The sequence below is a fragment of the Hemicordylus capensis genome, chromosome 2 (assembly GCF_027244095.1).
Source record: "Hemicordylus capensis ecotype Gifberg chromosome 2, rHemCap1.1.pri, whole genome shotgun sequence".
In the NCBI taxonomy this organism is placed as follows: domain Eukaryota; kingdom Metazoa; phylum Chordata; class Lepidosauria; order Squamata; family Cordylidae; genus Hemicordylus; species Hemicordylus capensis.
Window position 1 is genome coordinate 174361229 of NC_069658.1, and position 21080 is coordinate 174382308.

Below are 21080 nucleotides of genomic sequence, written 5' to 3' on the forward strand. Positions count from 1 at the left end.
CATTAGAAGGATCTTGGCAGGGATCTCAAGTCTGTCATGATAAGCACAGTCTGTTGTAGGACAGCAACTGTGTGTAATGTCTGTTGCGATGAACTGCAAAACATGATTACTGTTCCCTATTTCTGTGTGCTAATGAATCAGATATTTGAGTGCATACAGTTATTAATCATGTCAACAAACCACCCTTATCAGATCATGTGAACTCTGTTAAAAGTGAAACTGGAATCCTGCACCAAGAAAGGCCAAAATTACTCACTCTGCATAATCATTCTGTTCTTCATTTAGTACTGAGTGCAGAATTTAGTATTTAAGATCCGGCATCTTCATTTTCGAATGAATGGGTTTCTAGTCCTTATGCCTTTGGAGAGGAGTTCTATTTCTAGTAGCCATAGGAGAGGGACAAGGAACTTTCCAGAGCTCCAAAACACTCTTTGCTTGGCTCCCCTAGCATGCTCCAGACACTTTCAAGCGTATTTTGAGATGAGGGAGCAGAATCTTAGCATGCTAAAATCTGTTCTTGATACTACATTTCACATTGGCATGGGACAATCAAGTATGTGGCCAATGCCCACTCCGCTTCTGGGATCAATGTGAACTATTTAGTGCTTACATCTTCATTGGTGCTGTGGGTGACCCATGCTCAGCAGAGCCGCATCGCTCTCTTCCTGTCTAGAGAAGGTCCAGTTTGCCAGCCGCTTAGCTCATGGGGAGATGCTTGAGGGTCTGATGCAGAAGAAGATCCAGGAGGTTTGGAGAGCCATGACCAAAGAGGTGGAAGGTTTGCAGGGTTCCATGATCCAGAAGGAAAGCTCAATGGAGAACCTGTCTCAAGAGGTCCTGGAGAGGTGAGACAAAAGGAAGAGTGATGGGGGCAGAGGGAAGGGGCTGAAAATTGGAGCATGGCTTTACTGCTCTTAATACAACTTCAGAGATCAGAGGAAGCTGTTCCCTCGGGGGCAGAGGGTGTGGGGGGAGCTTGCCCAAGATCTCCATTCTTGGCCGAGCTGGGTCTCCAAAGTCACTCGGCTCAAGTCTCTGTCTCTTGTACTTGTGACGGAAACAATGGTGAGGGGACTGATCGAAGAGGTCGGTGACAGAGTGCTGAGCCTGAAGAACATTGTTGCTCAGCCTAAAAGTTGATTCTGCTTTGGGGTGAATCTCCAGTACAGTACTGTGTCTTCTGAAGCTTCCCTTTGCTTGCTTCTCCAATTCCCCTTGACAGCAAGAAGTTCCTTTGGGAGGAGCTGGAAGCAGTGCAGGGCGAACTGCGGCGCATCCATCAGAAACTGAGTATGTGACTGTTACATCATTTGCACCCCACTTCCCAACTTCTGCTGGATTCTTATCCAGAAATATTCTCTTCCTCCCTGCCCCCCATTCATTATGGCCATGGCACCCCAAACCTCCTTCTCTGCATTAGATCCTCCGCCATCTCCCCACAGGCTGGATGGAGAGCAAACTTAACTCCTCTTGACAGGCATTTAAGACAGCCTGCTTGATCACCTGGCTATACCCTCAGGGAAATAAACAGGAAAGGTGTTTGCCCTGCATTGGACAAGGGTAATGGTTCATGGATGTCTGTTCCACATTCTTTCCCCCCCTCCACCTGTATAGTAGATTTGCAGCCACCTAGCCCAACACTTAAAGCTGGATATTTTCTACACCTAAAGCGTGTGTAACTGCCCAATCTTATCTGTAAACTCCAGAGGAAACAGATTCCCCGGCTTCCTGATACAGCTTGTTTTCTTGCTGAACTGCTCTTATTAATTAGGAAGGTTTCCTCTTTAGCTCAACACTATTGCTTCTCATCTTCAGTGGTATACCATTATTCTCCCTCCATCAGTTAGATTTAATATTGGCAACAGTGAGTGCATTTTTTTCAGTGATTTATTCCTTTTCTGAGAGTTCTTTCTAACCGTGTTTCACTGGGAGAATAAGACCAGTGTCCAGGCTAAAATTCAAGCCCCAAAACACTGAATCTCATTCCCTTCATTAACGAAACTGTCAGTTCTCTTATAAAGGAGGATGCTAAGCTGGTATTGTCATGGTTTGGAGAGCACAAATCCTTCTGTTTTCTCATACAATAATTGGGTGTAGGGGAGTAAGCGAATGAAGTATCAGGTACACCTGTCTTCCTTCTTTCTTTTTGATGGCCTCCATTTGTAAATGTGTCCCCTGATATTGCTCTTCTGTTTCCAAGAGAAGAGGCAAGTTGTGTGGCTGAGGGGGTGATGTTGGTCACTTGCATTGACAAGGGACAAAGAACTGATCTTGGAACAGGTGTGTGCATGCATTTGTGTGTGCTGATGAAAAGCTGGGGAAGAGGCAGATTCGGAAATGTGAGCGCCTGCTTGTCCCGGCTGCACACCCCAACAGATTAGGGCTGCACTGACTGTTCCATGAGTCCCCATGTCCCTCCTCCCCACACCCTCCACCACTCCTTATCTCCTAGACCAGAGATTCTCTACGTTGGGTCCCCAGATGTTTTTGGACTTCAACTCCCATAATCCCCAACCAAAGGCCACTGGGGCTGGGAATTATGGGAGTTGAAGTCCAAAAACATCTGGGGACCCAACGTTGAGAATCCCTGTCCTAGACAGCAAGCCTAGGATTATTTCCACATCAGGCCCCAGTAACCTTAAGACCCGGAGAGAATCCAGTCTCCAGGTGGTGGGTCAGTGCTGGGGAGGAGGGTACAGTTCTCTTCTCAGGGCCTAGCTACACAAGATCAGTGTGCCCATGCCAGGCGCCCTGCTGTGTTGCATCTGGGCTGAAGTGAGAAAAGGGGAGGTCAGAAGCTGCGGTGGCAGCAGCTAACGAGGTGTGTGTGTGTTCGGGCTCTTTTCCTAGAAGACCAGGAGGTAGACATCACTAGGAACCTGGTTAGCATCCGGAAGATGCAGGATAACCAGATGAAGTGCACCAAGGTGAGTGGCTCTGCTCTTTCTGAGTGCCAGAGGCCTGGAGCCGGGACCTTGCTTTTAGAGGCTTTTTCAAGGAGCTGCTGTCAGTCCATAGTTAAGTGTGTGGTCTGGGTTAAAACCAAAGGCCCAGCTCCTTCAGCCGTAAAATGAGAATTAGTATTTCCTCCTCAACATGGTGGTTGTCAGATGTCACTAAGAATGGGTAAAATCTGGACTAGTCAGTCTTTAGTCCCATTAATTTCAGTGGGACTTGGTCATGACCAGCGTAGACTGGCTGGTGCCTAATATCAAACAGCGGGGAAGGAGCCAAGGTAATGACGTGCAAGGTAATGGTAGCAATGCCAAGACTTTGCCCACAGGCTTACAGTCTAAACAGACAGTTGCATTTATTATCCACCCTCAGCCTTGGGACAGGAAGGGCTGCAAAGAAAGAGGAACGGGTGGCTGGGGAGGTGCAGGAAGGAGCTTGTTCTCTGTTGCCCAATGCAAGCATAGTTCCAGGGAATCGAAGAAGGTGGAGACGAGAGCTGGTCTTGTGGTAGCAAGCATGACTTGTCTCCTTAGCTAAGCAGGGTCCACCCTGGATGCATATGAATGGGAGACTTGATGTGTGAGCACTGCAAGATATTCCCCTCAGGGGATGAAGCCACTCTGGGAAGAGCAGAAGGTTTCAAGTTCCCTACCTGGCAGCATCTCCAAGATAGGGCTGAGAGAGATTCCTGCCTGCAACCTTGGAGAAGCCGCTGCCAGTCTGTGAAGACAATACTGAGCTAGATAGACCAATGGTCTGACTCGGTATATGGCAGCTTCCTGGGTTTCTAAAGTGGCCTTGGAGGAGAGATCACCCCCACTAGGCTTACCTCAGAGTCACAGTTGTGACAAGGAGGGGGCTGCACAGAGAGGTAGCACGGTCTTCAGTGAAAGCAGAGCCAGAAAGAGCAAGGGTCTTGCCTATGGGAAGGGCAGCCCACTAATATTGTCCCTGCATCCTTGGAGTTAAATACAGTCATGGAGAAGGAGAAGTCTATTTGTGTATGTAGATCCCACAGATCACTTGTGCCCTGCTGTGCAGTAGATATACAACCAACCCATGGCTCTCTGTAAGTGCCAATGCAGCCTGAGCCATTCATCCCACTCCCCGCAGGGCAGCACCCAGACCACCAACAAACAGCTGCTCCTTGGTGGCCCTGCCTCTTGTTCCTAGTTCCTGGTCAGTCTGAGCTACGATCGTAATAAAGTGTATCTCTCTATCTATCTAGTTCCTGGCCCAGCTGAAGGGCCGAGTCCCAGGCAGCACATCAGAATCTGTGGACAACAAGCCGATGACTGAAGAGCTGAATGACATCTGGTAAGATCAGATGCTTCTGGCTGTTTTGTGGTGCTGTGGGTTGCCTGGAGTGGTTCCAAGCTTTGGGTCCCCACTGTGTCAGGGGATGATGTGAGTTGTAATCCCACAACTACTGGGGACTTGAGGTTGGGACCCTCTGTTTGAATGGAAAGATGGAGAATTAGGATGCGTAGCATCTTGCACAGCTGGGAAACTGGGCCGGGAAGAGGATAGAGGGGGAGAGACTGGGACAATCGGCAGTACAACCTGCTAGTAAGCTGCTTTCTGCTCCCCCACCATAGGTTTCAAGAGGAGAATCCACCAAGCATTGCAGCTGTGCAGCTTTCATTCATTCATTCATTCATTCAATTAATGTCTATACCGCCCTTCCAAAAATGGCTCAGGGCAGTTTACACAGAGAAATAACAAATAAATAAGATGGATCCCTGTCCCCAAAGGGCTCACAATCTAAAAGGAAACATAAGACAGACACAGACAACAGTCACTGGAGGTACTATGCTGGGGGTGGATAGGGCCAGTTACTCTCCCCCTGCTCAATAAAGAGAATCACCACGTTAAAAGGTGCCTCTTTGCCCCGTTATCAGGGGTTGAGAGACCACTTTCTGATCTACACAGAGGCTGTGCAGAAGCAACCTTTGGTGGACCTGCATCATGCAAGTTTATAAGAAATTGACCATGTTTTTTCAGGCTATGAAAGCTAGCAATGTGCTGCCTTGAATGCAAGCTTAGAACCTGGTGCTCTCTGGTCGCACATGTGCATAAACCATCTCCTGGCACCACATGAGTGTCTCCTTGCAGAGTCTTGCTAGCAGACACTTTGCATCCTTGCTGAGCTTCCTGAGGCACAGAACCCTCTTTTCTGAAGCTGCCTGTGGGTGGACTCCTCCTATGCATTCTCCAGTGCTCTTGATTTTTCAGATAAACATTTTTATCGGAAAGATTTTTCAGCTCCTTCAGTAACTTGGGCAGTTTTTCTTTCTGATGTGCAAGGTTAGGCAGTAGGAAGAGGCTCTTTTACTCAATAGTGCCAGACACCTTGTTGCATTTTGTTAAGGTGCCAGTAGAACATGTAGCGTTTGGGGCATGAACTTCCTACACCAGAAAATTCTGTTCATCAGGACTGTTCCTTCCATCACAGTGTCATATGTGCAGATTCAAACTTGAGCATAAAGACTGGTGCATTCTTGACCAATGCCTTGCACAGCTCTGAAAGTGAAAGGACAGGTTACCTGCCAGGTGCACATATTGATGTGTGACGGTACTTGCATTACAAAAGGAACATCTCCATCAGGGGCGTAGCTATAATTGAGCAAAAGGGTTCAAAGAACATGGGCCCCCAGCTCCACCCCTCCCTATTTTCCTCATTATCTCCCACACTCTGGGAGGACGCCAGAGAGAGGGATGAACACGGGCTCCCTCTCCCATACCTAAACTCCTGATCTCCATGCACAAGTGTGGTTCTCTGTTTATTACTTGGTAATGAGAGAAGCAGTCCTGGAACAGAGAGTTTAAACAGAAGGTCAAATGATTTGAGAGATCAGAAGCAGCATTTTAGGCTGTATAACAGGCTTGCAGAATGCAGAAAGTCCCAGGTTCAATCCTTGACATCTCCAGGTGGATCTGGGAAGGACCCCTCTCTGAGACTTTGGAGGGCCACTTCCAGTTAGTGTAGACAACACTAAGCAAGATGGAATAACTCTGGATAATTAGCTTCCTATAGAATCAGCTTTTTAGAGTTGGAAGGGACCTTGGAAAGTCTCCTAGTCCAACCACTTGCTCAGAGCAGGAATTGGCTACAGCATCCCTGACAGATGGCTGCTCCGGTTCTGTCCAGCAAAGAAGAGCCCACCATTATGTGCGGCAGACTGCTCCACTGTTGAACAGCTCTTACTATTCTCTCTGCACAACTGAGTGGAGAGATCACTACTTATGATCTGGACTTCTGATTGCCTCTGTTAATGCAGCTCAAGAGTGCATTAGCTTTCTTAGGTGTTTGCATTTTCCATAGCCATTTGGTCTCGCCATTCACAGATCTCTTGGTCCATCCATTCAGGCTCTAATAGGGAATCATTGTCCTTATCTCAACACTTAAGTTAGAGAGCCAGGAAGACTGCTTTATATACTATTGATTGGATAATGAACTGTATGTCCATGTTAACTGTATAACCAAAGGGCAAGGAAGAGGTTGTGTCTCTACTCTTTTTCTCTCAGCAGAGATAACTTTTTTTAGATCCACAAAATTAGGAAATCTCATAAGCTCCTTGTATCTCCCTCCCATACAGGTCAGCTGTCAACACCCTGCGCAACTCCATCACCACCTGCAACATTTGGAGTGACAAGAGAAAAGCTCCGAGGATGAAAGGTGAGTGGTGAAGGCAAGCCTGAGAATCCCCCTTTGACTAGGAAGAAGGTAAGCATGGACCACGTTGGGCTATGCAGATGTACCCTACTCTATGCCTTCTCAATGGAGGGGCATACTGTTTTGTGCATGGTGAGATCTATTGTGTTCTTCAGATTAAATCTCCAGCTGGTGTGAATCAATTGCTGGAAGGAGTGGGGGGAAACACTCAGCTACAGAGGCTTTGCTTAGTCAAGGGCACTAGAACATAGGAAGCAGCTTTATCAGACTATTGAGCCACATAGCTCAATGCAGCTCTCCAAGATTTCAGGCAGGAGTCTTTCCCAACCCTGCAGTGGAGATGCCAGGATTGAACCTGGGACATTCTGCATGCAGAGCAGATGCTCCACCACTGAGCTATGGCCCTATCTAGGGTTGGGGAGTGAGAGAGACTTGACCATGTGTGACTTAGGACTTCAGGGGAGATTAGTCTGTTTTCTTTTACAGGCCATATGAGCCGCCACCATCGGAAGCCCAGTTCGGCCGGCTCCTTTTTCTCCGACTCGGCCCTAAATCAGCATCGCAGTAGCTCGGAGCACAGCTCATAGGTGAGCCTCCAGGTGATGCCCCATCTCCCTCCCTGGCCACCTTCCCTTGCGATATTCTCCACTCTCCAACAGGAATGGCATCCTGTTGGAGAGTGTGAGCAACCAGCCCTCCACCCAAGACTGCCAGGCAAACTAATTGAAACCAGCCATTCTCTTCTCAGATATAGAAGACTCAAGATCTGGGAGAAAAACTGTGGCTTTCCTTTCAAGCTGAATTATAGACAATGCAGATGAAATTAAACTGAACTGCTTGCATGATGCTTGTTCGGGTCATCATTGACTCCCTCTTCTTCCTTGTAATAGGGCAGCTGGAATCATATAGTAGTTCAGTCTTGGACTTGTTCTGTTATAGGGTCCCAAAGTCTGCCTACTCATGCCTTATCGATCCATTAAACATAACCTCCACTGTGAAAGTGTGATGTGAACTTCTGTAGTGGATTAAAGCCTTTGTCTCAGAGCAAGCTCACGTGAGGGAAATAAAATGCTGAATCTTCCCTGCTGAGCTGCCTGGCTAGGCTTCTCCTAAAACTATTCTGTAATAACAGTAGGTTAAAAATGCTGCCACCAAGCACCCTAAAACTTGCAGAGAACTGGACCAGTGGATTCAGTGCTGTAATCCAAGGTCCCTCCATAACTGGGTACGGGGCAAATAAAATAAAAAAACCACCTTCCACGTGTAAACTTATACATGGTGAGAAAACTGGGCCCCCTTTTTCCTGAGTTAAAAACCAACTCTGAGAGGCTTGTAAAAATTAAAAAACCAGTTTTATTCAATTACTACAGACTGCTTCTGTCTGAGGCTTTCTTGCTTTCTTAGACTACTTTGTAGATTACACAAATAGGTTTTTGTGAAGTGTGCCGTCGAGTTGGTGTTGACTTCTGGCAACTACAGAGCTTGTCTTAGGCCCGCTTAAATGTTTATAGAGTCTTTTGAAACACCCTAGGTAGGATGGGTGTAGGCTAGTGTTTCTTATTTTAATTATGTTACAGGTAAACAATAAAAGAACAGTATCAGGAATGTGCAAAAGCATATATGCAAAAGCATATGCAAAAGCATATAAACACCAAAGAAATATAAGTTTCTAATGCGGAATCTGACTAACTGTTCTTGATGCCAGATTCCCTTTTCCTTGAACTCACCCAATTCCTAAGGAGAATCAAGCTTCCTGCAATCCTTTCTATTAAGGATCTACAGAGTTATTCCTTGAGAGAAACCTCCATGCTGGCTTCGACCATGAGGGAGCAAACTCCATTGCCCCTCACTAAGTCTTTCCACACAGAATTCCCAGCAACCTCTCTCCAGGTCCCACCCACCTAGTGTATTGATTAGCTGCACTGGAGTTCACCAGCCTGTCAGTGAAGACGAGGTTCACTTCCTCTTTAGTGGGACGGGAGGGTGGTCACTACAACTAAATAGGAATGATCAAAGACCAGACTGTCATGACTCCAAATTCATATGTTCCCCACTTGCGTGATGATGGGAACAGTTCAGTGGATGAGAAGACCCTACAACAGGACTCCAGCAGTCGGGACAGCCACAGGAAACCCTAAACAGAGCATTTCGGGTTTTGTCATGGCTCAGACTTCAGAATCAGAAGAATCAGAGCAAGAGGACTCGCCTGCTAGTGAGCCACAGCAACAAGAATTGGCAGAGAAACCAGACTCTGGAGCTGAAGATTCTCAGCAGCTGCCAGACTTGGTTTCTGATGAGGAAGAGCCTGGGATTTCCCCTGTATTGAGACGACGTATCAAGAGACAGGCTCAGTGGGACTCACGCAGGTGTAGGAGATCACAAGAAAGAAAGCCAAACTGCTGACTCAGGGAAGCCTGATTGGTTGTTGGTTCTGTGGATCCATATATATTCAACAGTTTCCCATGGCTGAATTGCTGTTTAAGATAAGAACATAAAAAAAGCCTTGCTGCATCAGGCCCAAGGCCTATCTCATCCAGCATCCTGTTTCTCACAGTGTGGCCCACCTCTGGGAAGCCCACAAACAAGAGATGAAGGCATGACCCCTCTCCTGCTGTTTCTTCCCTGCAACTGGTACTTGTGTACAACTGGATGATAACGTTCTTCTTGTTCCAGCCACTTGTCCTCCATGTCTCAGGCTACATATGATTATTCCTCAGGCAAAACCATCAGATCACTTCCACAATGTGGCTACTTATGGGCCTGATAACTTTCAGTTAAATCATCCTATACATTAGCCATGTATGCCAAAGGCGCACGTGTCTGCACGTGCGCACACACACACACTTCCATTTATTCTGTGTAGATCCCATTGTTATAGATCCGGTAAGAAACCAATGAGCAAATAGTCACAAAAACACAATGGCCCTGTGTAACACCTGGTGGCTACATGTGCAGATGAATGTGTGCCTTTTCATCAAATACTGCATCTGGCTAGTTCAATAGGGCTTTGATGAGCACCGCAATGCAGATGGGGAGAAGCATCCACAACATGCACATAAGGCTTTTTTATTAGACCCATGTGAAGCTTTGGCTGAAGCTGACTATTCCATACATTCCTTCTGGTACTGTGCAGAGACAATAGTTCCGCTGGTCACCTCCATGGGGTGCTGTGTGTTTCCCAGACATTGCTGAGGCCTGACAAGGCTCTGTTTTCTCTTAAGAGCACCACTGGTGCTGGGAAATGTGACCCCTGTGTGGAGATGACCAGGGAAATGATCACCTCCATGCTGTGCCAGGAGGCTTGTGCAGAATATTCGGCTTCAGCCAAAGCCTCGCACAAGCCTACTATTTATGTGCATGGATCTCTCCATTGATGGACTGGGATGACTACTTATTTTGATAAATTTAATATTGAATGTATCCAAGGACAGACCTTTGAATCTCATTCCCCTCTACTCACTAAAATCTCTCCCCTGCCCCATTGAAATCTGAAATGGCACCACCTTGATATCACTTGCTGAGTTATTGTCAGCATCTTCGTCTTTATTGTGTTCTTTGGGGGCCAATTCTTTTCTTGGTCCAGAATCAGATTCCTCATTAGCATCTCTTAAACAGAGTATTTTTCTTTTCCTGTCCTCAGCTACAGTTAATCAGCTACACGTCATATTTTAATTTTTGGAACGTTTATTGGGACAGACTTGGCAATCCGGCTGGAATTCCCCTGGCCTTCAAGTATATTTCATAATATCCTGACACCCAGTCAACTTGATCCCCTACCATAAAGTGACCTATACCCATAATAACGGGTGAGCTATGGACTGGAATCTACCTTCCCCAAATAACACTAGAACATATTTTTTAACCTTTTGAGACATTATTTCTGCTTCAAGGAGGAATTTTCTGCTCTACTTAAGTCATGGTTTGATTCTTCTTCTCTTTGGTCATTTTTCATACTTCCACTGCCCCCTCTCCCCACAATGTTTCCAAAATTAGCAACCATGAAATCTATTCTGCATATTTCTTTTGGCACCCGCTGCCCCCTACTCTGTAAAGAATGCACCCAGGTCACTTCAAAGCAGGTTGGAAATTGTTCTGGAATGATCTTGGTGATTTGTTCCTGAATTTCTAGATACCATTTAGTATCTTTCCATTTATTATTGTACTCTAAAAGTATATTTTCCTCCATATATTACTGATAATCTTCTAACCTTCCCTCAAGGCTATGCTTCTACCTTAGAAATGTTGCATTTTTACAATAATCAAATCATGATACTTTTGATCTGAAAACATTGAATTTGTCCCCAAGGTACAATAATGGTCCCTGTGATTGCCCCCCTTAAAAAAAAACCAAAACCCTTTTAAAGCCCCGCTTTTTAAAAAAATCAGCACCTTAGGAACTTAGGAAGCTGCATTGTATCTGAGCACGTAGCGGATTAAAGTATAGAGCCAGACCACTGGCCCATCTAGCTCAGCATGATCAACACCGACTGCCAATATCTCTCCAGGGTTTCAGGCAGGATTCTTTCCTAGCCCCACCTGGAGATGCCAGGGACTGAACCTCGGAGGCTATTCTCACAATCGCCAAAAGCGGGCTAAGGGAGCCTAGTCCGCTTTGGGGCAATCGTGTGCTACAACCGGCTCCCGCAGCAAACCTCGCTGAATACCTCTCCCCTTAGAGCGGACGCTCCGTTAACCTAATCTTTTTGCTCGTGTGTTGCTGCACAGTGCAGCATGGCAACACATGAGTAGACCCCTGACTGGGAGGCTGCAAGCAGCCTGCCGGGCTCAGGGGTTTCTCCAGGATGCCCCATGCGCTTGCGTGGGGCATCACAGAACTTCCAGGGGTCGCATGGCCCTCGACAGCTCCGTGATGGGCTAAGCCTTTTGATCGTCTGCGGGGCGCGTGGGCTAATCCCGCTCTCCCCGCAAACCCCCTTATGGCTCTTCACACTGATCGTGTGAAGAGCCTCTGGGACTTTCTACATGCAAAGCAGATTCTCCGCCACTCAGCGACATCCTCATCCCATCTGTGTACGTGTAACAAAATGTGATTTTGCAAATATCATAGGCTCAATATTTGTTGTGACATAGTTATAAGTGGCACATATGCACACAACACATACTGTACAGACTTATGTGAACTTGTCTTAGTTTTTTCTCTTAAGTCTTGGGAGGTTTGTGCATTTATTTGCTGGGCAGCTCCTGCATGGCAACATAAGACTCCTCTAAAATGGGTGAAGAGAAGCAAGACAAGCATTCTTCTGGCCTCCAGGATCAATTATACCCTGACAATCTTCCACTATATAGCTCAGCCTTTGCTCTTGTCACCTTTTCCTTCTTGTCTGTCCACTGTTTCTCACTGGAAGCCTGTCTGGCCTATTTTATTCAGTCTTTTACTTGAACCAAATGTCTGTTTTCTCTCCTGCTTTTTCTCCTTTGCTTGCCTCTTTTTCTTTGACCATCAGTCACCTTACAACCTCTCTTTCCTACTTGCTCTGTACCAGGTATGAAACCTGAGGGGTATATTTGATTTTTCACGCAGCCCTCAGGGACATATTTTCAGCAGTCACAGTCCGCTACAAAGGGAAGGGAGATCAATAAAAATCCCTCTTCCCACATAGTGCATGCTGTGTGTTCACCGCACTCTGGACACCAGCTGCTTGCATCAGCCCTCCAAAGTTTCCAGCCAGAGCTGGATTAAACCGTGGACCCTCTGCCTGCATATGGCAGATGGTCTACCACAAGAGATAGAGAGGCTGGTACTTAAAAACAACAACTAGGATCCCGATGAAACATTGATGCCGAAAAGGTTCTCCCCCATCCCCAAGACCAAGAGGCTGCCATTCCAGGGTCAATTTTCTTCATAAAGGAGCAAATACTGTTAATGGTTTTGTGAAAATATGTTATAGTAAAGAGTGCAACCTGTCCTTGGCCAGGCAAAGACATTTTGTTTAGATTACACTGATAGGAAAGTTCAAGAAAGTAAATATGTCATAGGTGGGTGGTGTTTTGTTTTTTTAAAAATGTATTAATGTGCTTGCAAAAGAGAAGTAATAAGAGTTTGAAATGTGGAGGATTTCAACTTCAAACATTTTATAAATAATTTCAAACATTTCCATTGAAGGGAGGAGAGCTGGTATTGTGGTAGTAAGCATGAATTGTGCACTTCGCTAAGTGGGGTCTGTCCTGGCTTAGGGCTAGGAAGAGCACCTGCCTGCTTGTATTATTATTATTTACATTTACATTTACATCCCGCTCTTCCTCCAAGGAGCCCAGAGCGGTGTACTACATACTTGAGTTTCTCCTCACAACAACCCTGTGAAGTAGGCTAGGCTGAGAGAGAAGTGACTGGCCCAGAGTCACCCAGCTCGTTTCATGGCTGAATGGGGATTTGAACTCGGGTCTCCCCGGTCCTAGTCCAGCACTCTAACCACTACACCACACTGGCTCTGATGCAAGCAGAAGGTTCCAAGTTCCCTCCATGGCAGCATCTCCAAGATAGGGCTGAGAGAGATTCCTGCCTGCAACCTTGGAGAAGCCCCTGCCACGTCTGAGTAGACAATACTGAGCTAGACGGACCAGTGGTCTTACATGGAATAAGGCAGCTTTCTGTATTCAGAGGAACATAGGAAGCTGCCTTATTCAGAGTCAGTCCATCTCGGTCCATCTAGCTCAGTATGGTCTGCATACTGAGTATTAGACATCTGTTGAGAACAAGAACTATTAAAATATGGTCATTATGTTCAGCATTTCTGCTAAAACAAAAATTTTTTACAAACCTTTCCCCTAGCATATTCCAGTGTAAAAAGTAGTACATTTTGCTAATTTAAGTGGCAGGATTGTGTATGCAAAATTTGCTATCTATAGGTAATCAGAAAGTATAACTTTATCTTGCACAAATGCTTCAAAATATCTGACAGATTGTCAGGTAGGGAAGCACCAGCAAGCAGATGCAGTGCTAGCTCAGAAGGCAAATTGGCAGAGAGCCCTCAGACTGACTGACCTTGGCTTTTGCTTCCATTTGTCTTTGTTTGTTTTTTGTGATTTGTACCCCACCTTTCCATTCTGGAGGCCATCACATCATTTTAACGATGTAAACTCAAGATGGCTTACATCATTTAAATGCAAATCAATACAGGAGCATGAATAAATATAAAAAATTAAATCAACACAATCAAAACAAAACCAACAGAGCAATCGTAGGGTCACAATAAAACCAAAGGCAAGCCAAACACTTACCTTACCTATGAATATGACAAATATTTATAAACCACTTTTCAACAAGAGTTCCCAAAGCGGTTTAAATAGATATATAAATAAATAAAATGGTTCCTTGTCCCCAAAGGGGGACATCATGGCATCTAGATATCCTTTCCAAGGCCTTCACTGCAAACCTACCAAGTGCTAGTCTATGTCGTATTTCTTGACTTCTGGATCCTTTACTGTTGACGGTCAATCCTAAAAGGCAGAAGCTATCCACCACTTCAATGTCTTCATTAATGATTTGAAGGCTGGTTGCTGTACCCGTTGTCATTAGTTTAGTCTTCTTTACATTTAGTTGTAGTCCTATTTTCTCACTGTGCTCCTTGACTTCCATTACTAGTGCTTGCAGATCATCCGCATTCTCAGCTATCGGAATGGCGTCATCAGCGCAGTGCAAGTTATTGATGTTTCTTCCTCCAACTTTAAAACCACGCTCATCTTCTTCCAATCCAGCTTCTCTCAGTATATGTTCAGCATATAAGTTGAATAAAGAAGGAGAAAGTATACAGCCTTGTCTTACTCCTTTGCTGATCTGGAACCAGTCTGTTTCACCATGTTCTGTCTGGACTGTGGCCTCCTGTCCTGTGTATAGATTTCTCATGAGAACAGTGAGATGTTCTGGGATGCCCTTTTTCCTAAGGATATTCCACAACTTGACATGGCTGATGCAATCAAAGGCTTTTCTTTAGTCAGTAAAGCACATATTGACTTATTTTTGGTATTCTTTGGTTTTCTCAGTTATCCAGCGTGCATCAGCAATGATGTGTCTTGTTCCTCGGCCTTTTCTGAAACCAGCTTGAACATCCGACATTTCTCTTTCCACACTAATCTGTGTTTGATGATCCTGCGCATTATTTTGCTAGCATGTGAAATTAAGGATATTATGTGATGGTTTGTGTAATCTGTTAAGTCTCTTTTTTTTTTTTGTATGGGTATGTAGACTGACCTCTTCCAATCTGTTGGCCACTGTGTCATTCTCCAAATTTGCTGGCATAGTTTGAATCTAGTCTTGGAAGCCCTATTCAGACGTGATGTTAGTGCATACAAGTGTCTTTTTCTGTAAATCTTTTTGTGTGAATGAGGGTACACATGTCCATTTTAAAAGTAAATCTGGGTGCAGGACCCCTCAGATACACAGATAGGAAGTGTACTATTGTACATATTGTGTGAAGAACTGTATTTTTATGTCTGTATTTTTTTTAAAAAAAATTCATCTGTTTTTATATTTTAGCATAATATTTTAATCATGTAATTTTTATAGTTCTGTTTTATTTTTTTCTATGTGAACTGCCTTGTGATTGTTTTTAAAGGCGGTATATAAATTTAACAATAAATAAATAAATAAAATGTGGGTACACTGTACACAGATTGTACATTCATTGAATGTAATGTGAATAGGGTTAAAGACTTCCCCAAATACATTATAAAAGGATGCAGGAGAATCAGGCTCACTAATAACATTCCTTAAGACCGATATAGCTGCCCCCATCTCTTGTCCTAGAAACTCTATTGAGAGGAGAGTTCCTTCCTGCCTCGACAGATTGAAAATCTGCTAATTGAAAAGCTAGAAAAACTGCAACTGTCCAAATTTAAATAATCATTACACTTTTCTTGAAAGTTCAACATGAGAAGGAGCTTTTCTTGCAGACTTTATTCATGATGGAAAGCAAGAGCTTAGCTGGTTTTGCAGTGGGGAAGAGGAACTGAGCACTCTTTTTGCCCAGGAGTCCTGCTGGAGGCTCCTGTTTTATGCCGCCAAACTCAGTCCAACTGGAGGAATAACAAATGTGTCTCTTCACAACTTTACAGCAAATGCATCTCCTTGGCAGAAATGAAAAGAGGCACATTTGGATTGGTGCTTCTTAGTCTACTTTTCTTAAGGAAAGTAAGCTGATGAGATCACCCAGGTGTCCATATCTGTATCCCTATCACTGTCACAATGCCTGGACCAATTTGAACCAAGTTTGGTACAGTTGTAGTGAGCGATACCTCAATGGCATAGATTGCGATGATGTCATCCACCCCAATTCAAGATGGCAGATGTGTAAACATTTGAAGCTCAAGTGGGCTAGCATATGGACCACCTAACCAATTTGAACCAAACCAAATTTGGAACAGTTGTAGGGACACACAGGGACAACTTAATGGCATGGTATGCGATGATGTCATCCACCCCAATTCAAGATGGTAGATGCATGAATGTTTGATGTGGAAGTGGGCTAACGTGAAGATGGTAACTATCAATTAAGATGATAGTGAAAGGAAAGTAGGCAGATAAGTTCTTACCAGAACTACTTGTTATTTAATACCCACCCACACCCACGTCACCTCTGCTAAGCAGGGTCTGCCCAGCTTGCACTTGAATGGGAGACTATATGTGAGCAGCTCTGTAAGATATTCACTTTAGGGGATAGGGCCACTCTGGGAAGAGCATCTGAGGTTCCAAGTTCCCTCCCTGGCTTCTCCAAGATAGGGCTGAGAGAGATTCCTGCCTGCAACCTTGAAGAAGCCCAGTCTGTGTAGACAATACTGAGCTAGATGGTCCCATGGTCTGATGGGACTCATGGTCTGATGTAGACAATACTGAGCTAGATGGACTCCTAGCTTCCTAAGTCCCTTTCCCCAGCGTGCATCAGTCAACTGGGGATGGCTGGGCAGGGGTGTAACTACCATTAGGCAAGGGGAGGCAGTTGTCTTGGGGCCCCACTGCCTCGAGGGGCCCCCCAGAGGCACATCACATGACTCCCCACCCGCCCATGTTGCACCCCCTTTGAATTATGTTGAGTCTCTTGGAGATCGGCAGGAGCAGAGAGTAAAACAACTAGATTCAATGTGAACTAGATATTCACCGTATTCATAATGGGGATGTGAGTGTGAGTGCACGATATATTGTGAAGTGTGTTTGTGTGTGTATATCAGCGAAGGGCCCATTTTAAAATCTTGTCTCTGGGCCCCCTCCAACCTTGCTACGCCCCTGTGGCTGGGATTTAAAACGAATGGAACCTAGCTGATGTCCTATCCTCATCTACTGCCTGCCAAGGGACTTGGGGGGTGGGGGTGCAATTGCTGTAAAGGTGAGTATGAAGAGACACCTGTATTCAGCAGCTCTTCCTCCAGTTGGACTGGGTTTGGGGATCAGATTGAACTAAAGACTCAGACAGGAGCCTCCAACAGGACTCCTGGGCAAAAAGAAGGTGCCCAAGCCCCCCTCCCTGTCCCGCCCCCCCCCCAAGGCGTTAAAGGTGAGAGCTCTTGTTCCTGCTAATTAAAGTCATCCAGACTCTATCGCGGGCCCGATCATGGGCTGCTCTGTGCCGGCTAGAGAGGGAGGTTGCTTCGCGTTGTATCTGAGTGTATAGTAGTAATTACATCTCTGTGTTTGTGTGTGTCCCCGTCCTCCCGCCCGCCCCGTTCGGCTTGCTATGCACTCCCTTGAAATTACCCATTTCAACCAAGGCACTCTGCAACGCGACCGGATTGGTTGGCCGGTGCCTCCGCTTTCCTCTCTACAAAAAGAAGAAGGACCTAAGCCGAACTTGGGGGGGGGGGGTGGCTGGGATGTGTGTGCATATGTAGGTGATGCGAGAAGAGGGAGCAACAGGGCCGGCCGCCGACTTGCAAAGCGAGACTGATCGGGGGCGCGGGGGGTGGGGTGGGGGGACCGCTCTGCTTCCAAGTGGTGGGGCTTCTCGCTCGCGCCCCTCCGACCCACCGGGCAGCCTGGCACTGGCAGCATCTCCGTGACTGCTGCTCCCCCTGGAAAGCGGCCCTTCCCTCCCCCACCAGGGCTCCCCTTCCTCTCGCTCGCTCCCCCCTCCCTTCCTTGTGTGTGTGTGTTGCTCCCCGCCACCCTCTCTCCCCCTCCCCTCTCCCTCTCCCCCTCCCCCTGGAAGGACTCCAGCTGCTCCACACGCGGAACGGCGCTCAGTCCCGCTTCTAATGGGGAGATTGGCATGATCAGCATGGATCCCCCATTCTGTTCTGCGGACCGTTAAATGTGCTTAGACAGAAGAGGAGGCGAAGAGGGCTGATGTGGGCTGCGGAGGAGGAAGCCATGGCTGTTGCCTAAAAAAAGCCCCCACCCACCCAGAAGGTGAGAGATGCCGTCCCTCCGCAATCGGCTGGCTTGTGGGGCGGATGGGATGGGGCGGCGGGGCGGGCTGGCTGGGGGCTGCTTCTCCCACAGACTCTCACTTCGATCATGTGTCAAGTGGTGCTCTCTGTTTCAGCGCATCAGTTGCCGCTTTCCGTTTCCTCCTCATCCTCTTCCTCCTCCTCCCGGGCATTAAGACAGGCATTGTTAGCGCTGCCGCTTGGACAATTGTGCTGCTGTGCATGTGTCTCTTTTAAAGGACTGTGTTGCTAAGTGACGCTCTTCGCGTATTGAAGCACACACACACCACACACACACATTTGCAGCTGGCTGCTTTCTGCAGCCCCAGGGCCACCGATTCCATTGGCCATGGAGCCCAAGCGAAGCCCTGGTCTTGGCTCCTGTCCTGGGCCTGGCGCCTTGCTCTAAGCAGTGGGGCTTTGGGCTAAGGGCGGGGAGCAGGCGGCAGGCACATCCTGCAGCTGGATTTGCATGGCGTTGTTGGCCACACTGCGATAGCAAAGTTGGCTGGCTGGCTCTGAAATGGCATCTGCTGGGAGCAACACACAGCTCTGCTGTACTTGGAGGAAGGGGAGGAGGGGGCCACCTTCCATTGGTGCTGGATGAGGAGGTGGTCGTGCTCAGAGTCAGAGAGAGAGAGGAGGCAGGCAGATCAGGCCTCCATGACGAGGAGGGAAAATCTGGGGAGAGAAAGTCCAAATGCTGTGTGAATTCATCACGGTTGACAGTTGGGATTAATTGGAATACATCACTGGTGGTGTGTGTGCATATGTAGGAAGGCTGTTTCACATGTGGAGCAGGGATATTCCTCTGCTGCTACCCTTTCCCCAAATCCAGATTCTGCACCATACAAAAAAAAGAATGAATTAAATGAATATAATTTATTTCCTGTGCTGGTCTTTGACGGTAATGATTGATTGATTGATTGATTGATATAATTTATTAATCCTTTCTTTTGCACCAAGTGGATGATGACCATTTTGAACAGAGCCTTTGAGTTTGGGGGTTCTTTTGCCTGAGAGCGACAGGCTGAAAGGGAGGAATAAGAAAGGAACAGTAGAAGAAGAACAGGACTGGAGTCCAGGAGGCGGAAGGGAGACACATTCACTGGTTCTCCTGCAGAAATAAAGAGAAGGAGAACTGGTCTGGAGAGGAGAGCTGGTCTTGTGGTAGCAAGCATGATTTGTCCCCTTAGCTAAGCAGTGTCCACCCTGGTTGCATATGAATGGGAGACTAGAAGTGTGAACACTGTAAGATATTCCCCTTAGGGGATGGAGCCGCTCTGGGATGAGCAGAAGGTTCCAAGTTCCCTCCCTGGCTGCTCCAAGATAGGACTGAGAGAGATTCCTGCCTGCAACCTTGGAGAAGTCGCTGCCAGTCTGTGTAGACAATACTGAGCTAGATAGACCAATGGTCTGACTCAGGAGATGGCAGCTTCCTATGTTCCTGTACAATTTTAGTGCCAACATTCAGAAGCAAAAACTAGATACGTTTCTTTTTTCTTTTCTTAAATAAGGTACAATGATTCAAATAATAATTGCAAATTAATATTTGTGTAAATAAAAAGAGTATTAAGTAATGCCTCTGGAAACTGATTAAAAAACGTATGAATTCTATTCATGGCATGCCCCTCCTTCCTGCAAGAATACGAACTCAAGACAATTTATTGATTGAATTAATTTTTCTGCCATGATTTGGTCAATGGTTCTGTTGCACTTATCCAAGACTGAATTTTTCATTGCAACACAATCCTTAAAAAAAAAAAAAAGGATTCTGAAGTAAATGTGCAGTCCAATCTTATGCACGTTTACTCTGAAGCAAGGCCCACTGATCTCAATATCCCAAATAAGTGTGCAGGGATATAAAGTCTTAATAAAATTAAGTTGTCTGGAATTTGAGAGGACTACAGCTATCATGGGTGCAGGAAAAAATACCAGTCTGCTCAAAACTGCCTGGTGTGTGTGTGTGTCCACCCTGAGTGTTAGCCAAAGACATTTTGCTGCCTGATGCAAAATTTTGCCACCTAATGAACCTGACCCTAACCCAAACATTTTGCTGCCTGATGAACCTGAAACCAATCCCTAACCCTGATACAGAGCCCCAAATGACACCCCTTCTTTGTTTTCCTGTCTTTTTATTAAAATCAAACAACCCCACTTGCTTGGCTCAAATCTTTCCCATTTCCTTCATTCTCTATCAAACTTTTCTGCCTCCCTTCCTTTATATCTGCTTGTGGCTGCAATCAAGGAATTCCACTTGCTTCTCTCTCTCCCTCTCTTTCATAAGTGTGTGTGTGTGTGTGTACAGCCTGTGCAAATTTGGATTGGTAAAATTGGACATGTTTGGTTTTAGCCAAATCAGAGGATTAGGCTTAGGGTTAACCAAGGGGTTCAGAGAGAGTCCGAACCTGAACATACACAGCCTAGTTTAGGCCAGACTTTCCTGAACCAGTTTGGGGTGGGTGGGTGAGATTTTGACACTCCAAATGGCAGCTGGAATCTGCTTTCCCCCCACCCGTGATCATGGCTGAGTTTTTTAAAAGTCACCTTCTGGCTTCTCTCTGCCTCTTAGCCCATACATTTTTTTTATTTTTAAAAAATATTTAGTAAGCTTTTTTTATTTAATATTTACAAGTGAAAGCAGAACATATTTGGGTGTTAGATCCCTTCCCCAGAGCTTCTCTGATGTAATATAACTTGTTTTCCTTCTGCATTTTCTGTGAATACAATATCCAGGTTACTAATAAAAATTAATTTACAAATCAAAAGATGGTTAGATTCCATTTTTAAATAAAGAGATTTAAATAGCTGGATTAAATAAAGAGAATCTAACCATCCTTACCTACTTATGTGCCAGGTTTAAGAGCTCCTGGCTGGGCTGGGCTAGCTGTTTTTGCAGGTGATTCCCCCCCCCCCCTTTCTTCCCTATAGGGAAAGGGATTTTTCACTTTATAGGTATTTTTCATCGATTTTGCCAACCCGATTTTACCGAATCTCAACCTTCTAAGGGCCCAAAATGACCTGAACCAACATTTGTGGTTTCGGATCAGATTGGACCTGAACCAAATCCAAT

At 45.9% G+C, this 21080-nt stretch overlaps 2 protein-coding genes across 10 annotated transcripts in view; both read left to right on the forward strand.

Moving 5' to 3' along the window:
* CCDC159 (coiled-coil domain containing 159) overlaps window positions 1–7473 on the forward strand; it is a 22979-nt gene extending 15506 nt beyond the window's left edge. For 3 of the 7 annotated variants that reach the window (XM_053301662.1, XM_053301665.1, XM_053301667.1), the window contains 7 exons: window positions 674–845; window positions 1223–1290; window positions 2851–2927; window positions 4184–4272; window positions 6555–6634; window positions 7118–7218; window positions 7380–7473. In XM_053301662.1, the coding sequence (XP_053157637.1) occupies window positions 674–845; window positions 1223–1290; window positions 2851–2927; window positions 4184–4272; window positions 6555–6634; window positions 7118–7218 (587 nt within the window). In that variant the 3' untranslated portion in view covers window positions 7380–7473. Of the gene's footprint in view, window positions 1–673; window positions 846–1222; window positions 1291–2850; window positions 2928–4183; window positions 4273–6554; window positions 6635–7117; window positions 7231–7379 lie in introns of all 7 variants that reach the window. The other 4 variants (XM_053301666.1, XM_053301668.1, XM_053301663.1 and 1 more) reach the window with 3 other exon arrangements.
* A 9986-nt stretch (window positions 7474–17459) lies between these two features.
* The window catches only part of PLPPR2 (phospholipid phosphatase related 2), a 34485-nt gene continuing 30864 nt past the window's right edge, over window positions 17460–21080 (forward strand). For 2 of the 3 annotated variants that reach the window (XM_053303261.1, XM_053303262.1), the window contains exon 1: window positions 17464–17987. The gene's annotated coding sequence lies outside the window, so the exon portion shown is untranslated. Of the gene's footprint in view, window positions 17988–21080 lie in introns of all 3 variants that reach the window. The other variant, XM_053303264.1, reaches the window with a different exon arrangement.